Genomic DNA, 7341 nt, shown 5'->3' with positions numbered 1-7341 from the left:
TCCACCACCTCTCCAAGATTAACTATGGCTATTTTTGTCATCTTTGCCATTATTAAGCTGTGAAATAAAACTTCAGGGTAGTTTTGATTTATATTTATCTTAATAGCAATGATTTGGAGCATCCTTTCATGTTTTTTTTTTTCTTCTGAGAGTCTTAGTTCATATCCTTTGATCACAGCTATTGGTGAATAACTACTATAAATATACATTACATATATACATATATATACATACACACATATAACAAATAATTTTAGATATATTTATAATGAATGACTTTATATATGCATATAAAGCAGTTTATATAGATATAATTAATGGTTTTTTATATGCATGTTATTTGCTTACATATCTTTGTTAAAAATCTTTATTGAAAATTTTCATAGAAAGATTTTGTCCCATTTGAATGATTCCTTTTTAATCCTAAGTGCATTAATTTTGTTTGTACAAAAGCCTTTGAACTTAATATGATCAGTTATCTATTTTATCTTTTACTTCATCTATCACTTATGTGCTTGATAATATATTTCCTTCCCATAGCTGTGAAAGGCATGTTATCTACTTCTCTCACCTTTAAAAAATATAGAATGATCTTTTTATATTAAGATCAGATATCCATTTAGAACAAATCATGGAGTACGGTATAAGGTATTGGTCTGAGCCTAATTTCTGTTGAACTGATTTCCAGTTTTCTGAAGTTTTTTTTTTTAATCTAGTAGAGAGATCTCTTATAAGTAATTTCTTTGAGAGTGTGCTCAGGATTTGGGAAAGTGAATAAAGAATTAAATGAATGGGGACAATGTAGATAGAGAGGGATCTGATATCTTTTGTACTCATATTGTGGAAGAAAGGATCCACAGGAAGGAATGAGGGATGTGTTCAGTATATGAAAACTACTGCACTTAGGTTAGGGATGGGAAGAAAATCTCTCCTTCAGTCTCTCTTTCATCTCAGGGAAAGAAGCCAACTTAAGGGTTCTTATGATTTGAACACCTTTAAAATCCTTAGATTTTTCTGGTCTGACTGTAGTCTGATCGACTAGAGATGTATGAATCGAAAGGAATATATCTTTTTTGCTCTGTTCCTGCAGGTACATTGAATCTAAAAGGTATAATCATAGCATTAAGTAGAATGTTGACTAGTGCACCATCGAGGGGAATTCCAATTTGTCCCTCCCCTTCCTTTTGGGGGAATAGCTAATAGGAATACTCCCCCAAGAATCCTCTGAGCATCTGACCCACTGCAAGCCCATGCAAGGGTTTATTAAGGGGCTGTTTTTGCTAAGAAATAAGCAAGGTACAGGGGCTACAAAGGCAAAAAGGAAAGAGTTCCAGGACCTCACGTACCCTCCATATTACAGGAAGGAAATATAATATACAAAGATAAGTAAATACAAAGGAATTACCCTCTTCTAAGTGGGCAATTCCTTAATAATAAAGAATGAAGGGGGGGTCATGCAGAAAGGGCAGCAAAGCAAACTACTAGATTAAAAATACTTATATTCGGTGTTCTATACCCATATTCTACCACCTCCATAATAGAAAGTATGCTGGTACTTTATCATACCACCTCTTTGAGGAGAAGCTTAGTCTTCATTATTCCATGTAATTCCATTTCTGTAGTTTGATTATGGTTCTTTTATTTTTATTGTTAGTTGTGTATTGTTTTATTGAATTATATCCATGTTTTTTTTGTTTGCTCCTATCCATTGTTTCTCGTGGTATAGCAATTCAATTATTTACAAGATGGACTCTGAGACCTTTTTATTTAACTTTTTTTTTCACTTCTGCTTTATTTTTTTTATAATTCAAAGTCTGACACCAAGCTCCTTTTAAGTGAAATACTCTCCAGTCTGACCTTCCTTCTCTAAATACATATTCTTTCCAAATTACTTCATAAATACTGTTGAACTGAATTATGCTGTGTTTACTTTCTATTTCTATGTTCTTTCCAAAGTATAAGAGAAAGGAACACAGACTCCTCTACTTTCTTATAACAGAGATGTACAAGAAGTGCTCCATGTTATGCCATTTTTCTCTGCTTCTCCTCCTCACTAGCAGTACTGTTCTTTCCTAATCATTTGACTAAAAAGATAAATACTGAATAGTATTGTACCTCCTAGCCTAGTGCAATAGCCTCCCAATTTTCATTCCACTTTGAATCTCTTCCCTTTCCAGTTCATACTTCACACAGATGACAAAATGATCATCCTGAAGCTCAGAATCATAGAATTTGGGGATAGCCATGGCCACCTATTCCAATCCATACACAAAAGAGATCCTTACTATAACACACTTGACAAGAAGTTGTTTAGCCTCTGTTTGAAGACGACCAAGGAGATGCTGCTGGTTTTACCCTCTGGGGACAAATAGAACTAGCTTAATCCTCACAGGTCTCACCACATACATTGCCCTGTTCAAAAAGCTCCAGTGGTTCTCTATTGCCTCTCAGATCATTTATTTGGCATTTAAAGCCCACCACAACCAAGATCCAACCTATCTGTCCAGGTTTGTTACTTAGTATTCTGCACACATCGGGGGCCAGCCAAACTATCCTTGCTGTGTCTTTTATGCCTTCAAACAGGTTGTCCTGCATTCCTAGAATGAGTTCCCTCCTTATATTTACCTTGTAGAATGATCAATCTCATTCATCACTCAATTGAAGTGGTACCTGTTCCCTGATGTCTTTATTTAATACCCTCTCCCTCACCCACCGCTTGTAGTGCCTCGATCTGTCTATTATTACCTTGTATTTTTATGTATACTTTTGTGTATAATTATATGTGTACATGTTATTTCCTCTAATAGAATCAAACAAGTTCCTTGAGAGCAAAACCGACTTTATTTTTCTTTGTATCATCCAAACCTAGAACAGCACTTGGCATATGACAGGCATTAATACAGGTGTGTTGATTTATTGCTTGTTCTATTCAATAAGAATTTATTAAATGTTTTCTTCATGCAGTATGTTTTAGTGGACGTGGAGTCAGGAAGATAGAATCACAGAATATGAAAATTCAAAGGGACCTCAGTTGTCACATAATCCAACTGTTACAGAAAGGAATCCTCGCTATAACACAGCTAATGGTTAAGCGTTCATCCAAGCTCTGCTTAATTCCCTCCAAGGAGGAGGAGCCCATTACTTCTTGAGGTAGCTCATTCCACTTTGGGGCTCTTTTAATTGCTAGAAATTATTGGTTTCAATTTAATTCCTATCTCTTACGCAAACTAGCTGTGTGGCCAAAGGGAAGTCCTTTCATCCAAGCAAATCTCGAAGACTCTTAATTATACTCATCAGTGCAAGTAGTTTGAACACTAAGAATCCCTGAAACTGATGGATTTATAGATTTGGAACTCTAAAACCCTAAATGAACAAGTTACAGCAATAGGTGCTATGGGCAAAAGAAAAAAAAATCCCTTTTTATCAAGAAGCTTACATTCTCCTATGGATATATACTATCTATCTATCTATCTATCTACCTATCTATCTATCTATCTACCTACCTATTTATCTATTTGTCTATCTATCTATCTGTTTGTTATTTATTTATGTTAAATTATATTTTCCTCCAATTACATGTAAAGGCAGCTAAATAATTAACATGACTTAAGAAACAAAAAGGCTCCAAAATATGAGAATTAGGCAGGATTCTAGTAAGTGGCACCTGAGTTATCCCTTGGAAGCTGCTAAGAACACCAAGAGGATACATATGAGTCAATAACTCTATCCAGGTTTTCAGTTGCTTAGCTATCACTGAATAAGTGTTTCCTGTGTGCCAAGCACTGCATTAAGCTCTAGGATATAAATAAAGGGGGAAAACAGGGCAGGCAATGGAAAATCACAGGGGTAGGATATAGCATGCCAAATTTGAGGACCAGCTGGCAGTCCAGTTTGGTTGCCACATGGAGTATATTCAGGAGAGTGATGTAAAATCATTTAGAGAAGGGAGGTTAGAGCCAAATTTTGAAGGGCTTGAAATGCAAAACTGAGAAATGTATGTGTTATATTGAGGTAATAGGAAGCCACCATAGATTCTTGAGGAGCAGAATGACATGTTTGCACATTGGCTTTAGGATTATTTTGTCAGTTTTATGCAGGGTAAATTGAAAGAGTTACTGAAAGTAGGAGATCAATTAAGGTGGTAGTGTAATAATCCAGGTTAATCCACAGACTATTATTAATAATATCTCAATAATTAAATATTAATAATTTATATCATGCTTTGTAAAGAGTTTCCTCACAATTTGTTGTTCAGTCATTTCAATCATGTTTGACTCGTCATGACTCCATTTGAGGTTTTCTTGGCAAAGATACTGGAATGGTTTTCCATTTCCTTCTCCAGCTCATTTTATAGAAGAAATTGATGCAAACAGGGTTAATGGATTTGTCCAGGGTCACACAGTTACTAAGTGTTTGAGACTAGATTTGAACTCAGTGAGATGAGTCTTCCTGACTCCAGCCATCTGGCACTCTCTCCACTACGCCACCTAGTGGTTATCCTCACAATTACATTGTGAGATATGTAACAGATGAAATAATGTCGTAACTTTAACAAGATCACAAGATTAGGAATTCTGACTCAAAGACCAATGGGGTCTTCATTACGCCACACTGCCTATCTTAGGGTGATAACAAAAGTCTGCAAGGAGGAGTGCTGATGCATCTTTCAAGGGACTCTCATTCCCTTGTAGTAAGGAGGTAATTCATTTGTTCTTTAGTCTTATCAGTACTGACTTGATATGTCACAGGTTAGGGAGTTCAACTCATGACCAACACTGATAGATGGGTTAGGTGAAGTCACTCCTACAGTTTCAAAACTCCAAAGTCATGAAACAGGTTTTCTGTCTTGCATCATACACATCAATGAGTCATCAAGATTTTATTAAGCAACTATTAATCCCAGGCACTGGGAACACAAAGACATAAATGAAACTGTCCCCAAGGAGCTTACAGTCAGTTAGAGTCTGCTTGAAAGGACACTTAAATACTAGTTATTTCCCTAATTCAATATTCCATGAGGCAAATAGGTGGCCCAGTGGATAAAGCACTGGGTCTAGTGTTAGGAAGATCTGAGTTCAAATTCATTCTTTGACCCTCAGATAGCTATTGGCTCTGTGTCTCTGAGCAAGTAGGTTATTTAGAAATACTTATTTTATTGAATTGAACTATTTAATTTATCTGTCAGTCTTTCTCAAGGCTGAACATTGTAGCATCAAGTTCCAATGCCTGTGAGTCAAAAACATTCCATAATTTTTTTTCTCCAGGAGAGACAAATACAGAATTTAGTGACACACAATGGACATGATGTCTCTTCTCAATGCAACAGAGTCCAGATTCTCCACCTTCCTAGTGACAGGAATCCCTGGACTAGAGGCCATGCATATGTGGCTCTCTATTCCCTTTAGTGCCATGTTCCTACTGACCCTGACAGGCAACATCACCATCATGTTGGTTATCTGGACTGAGAGGAGCCTCCATGTTCCTATGTACCTCTTCCTGGCAATGTTGGCAGCTTCAGACCTAGGTTTGTCTATCTCCACATTCCCCACTATGCTCAGGATCTTCTGGCTGGAGGCCCGGGAAATGAGCTTCCCTTCCTGTTTCATCCAGATGTTCTTCATCCACACCTTCCAGGATTTTGAGTCAGCTGTCATTCTGGCTATGGCCTTTGACCGTGTTGTGGCCATTTCCAAACCCTTGCATTATGCCTCCATCCTTACCAGTCGGGTAATCTTGAAGATTGGGCTGGCCATTTTGATACGAACAGTTGCAGTGCAAGTCCCCCTTCCCATCTTGCTGAGGAGGCTAAGCTTCTGTCGTTCTAATGTGCTATCCCACTCCTACTGCCTACATCCAGACATTATCAAACTCTCCTGCTCAAATACCAGGATAAACAGCATCTTTGGCTTATTTGTTGTCCTTTCCACCATGGGCCTCGACTTCCTTCTCATTCTCCTCTCTTATGTCCTAATTCTAAAGACCGTGCTATGCATTGCATCCCATGGGGGTCGCCTCAAGGCCCTCAATACCTGCATCTCCCATCTCTGTGCTGTGATTCTTTTCTTCACTCCCATGATCTGCCTGTCCATGCTGCACAGGTTTGGACCAAAGCTTCCTTCCCATGTGTATGTGCTCATGGCTAACATGCACTTCCTCATTCCCCCTGTGATGAACCCCATTGTCTATGTGGTGAAGACCAAGCAAATTCGGGATAGGATCATTAGGGTCTTTCACAGCAAGGGACCAGAAGAGTCCTAAATAACATTTATAAAGTGCCTTTTTAAGGGAGAGAGTTTTCTTAATGCCAATTTTTTATCTGATCATTGTGTCATTATTCTAAAGATATGAAGAAATTTAAGCCCAGGGAAGTTAAATTACTTGACTGAAGTCACACAAAGAATAAGCACCAAAAGTTGAATATGAGCCCAGGTTTTCTAAATGCACATCCCATGGTTTTGTTAGTTTAGCCCACTTCCTGGATAGTTGAGAGATTTAACCAAAGGTCCCCAGCTGACTCAAACTCCTAAGAGTCTACAAGTCAGTGATGAGAAGGATGAGATGCCCATTCTCCCTGCCTTATTGTTTTGTGTGCTCAATTTGCCTTGATCTTTCTAGCTCTATCCTGATTCCCTCACCATCATAAATTTACGTAGGAATATAGGACTATATAAAACTTCAGGGGATGTTGTCAAGAAGATTCATCCACACATCAGGGAATTGGATTTGGTGCCTTTTGAGGTCAATTTCAGCTTTAGTGCTCTGTGATTTTGTGATTGTAAATAGAATATTCAGAGTTATAAGATTTTGATTCTGTTAAGTCAAGAGAGACTGCACCTAGCTAGGGTAGGAAGGTATAGAGTAAATAAAAGATTCTGGGGCAATTATGTTGGGTAATAGTAAAACATTTGCTTCTAATGAAGTTACTAGAACTCAAGAAAAGCAGCCAATGTTATCAGGATGTGAGCAGTTACAATGGAAGGTGTGCTAGATTTAGAGGCAGCAGGAATAAGCCGGAATCTTGGATCTTCCATTTACTAAATGGTTGATCTTGGGAGAGTCATTTAATTTCTCTGGATCTCATATGGTCCCTTTCATGTCCAAATCTATGATCCTATGGGGACTTTTTTGTAAAAGAACTAGTAATGGCAAGTTTTCTCCAGAGCTCCTCCAGAAAGGAAGCTACTGGGACAAAAAAAAAATAGTAACACCCACATGATTGCACATGGTTAGCCAGTTCACCAGTCACCAATCCACATTAAAACTGTTTGTGGTCATTATACTGATCTAACTCAGATGAACTAGATCATCTTTAATAGTCCATGGTCTATTTACTGGCCACCT

At 37.7% G+C, this 7341-nt stretch overlaps 1 protein-coding gene across 1 annotated transcript; it reads left to right on the top strand.

Moving 5' to 3' along the window:
* Positions 1–5295: 5295 nt before the first annotated feature.
* LOC114030306 (olfactory receptor 51G2-like) lies at positions 5296–6258 on the top strand. Its single transcript, XM_027845111.1, has one exon. The coding sequence runs from the start codon at positions 5296–5298 to the stop codon at positions 6256–6258; it is 963 nt and encodes a 320-aa protein (XP_027700912.1).
* The last annotated feature ends 1083 nt before the right edge of the window (positions 6259–7341 follow it).

Source organism: Vombatus ursinus, unplaced genomic scaffold (genome assembly GCF_900497805.2).
Source record: "Vombatus ursinus unplaced genomic scaffold, bare-nosed wombat genome assembly UNPS02014953.1, whole genome shotgun sequence".
Lineage (NCBI taxonomy): Eukaryota > Metazoa > Chordata > Mammalia > Diprotodontia > Vombatidae > Vombatus > Vombatus ursinus.
The sequence above is the reverse complement of the archived record's forward strand: the minus strand, read 5'-3'. Positions and strand labels throughout refer to the sequence as shown.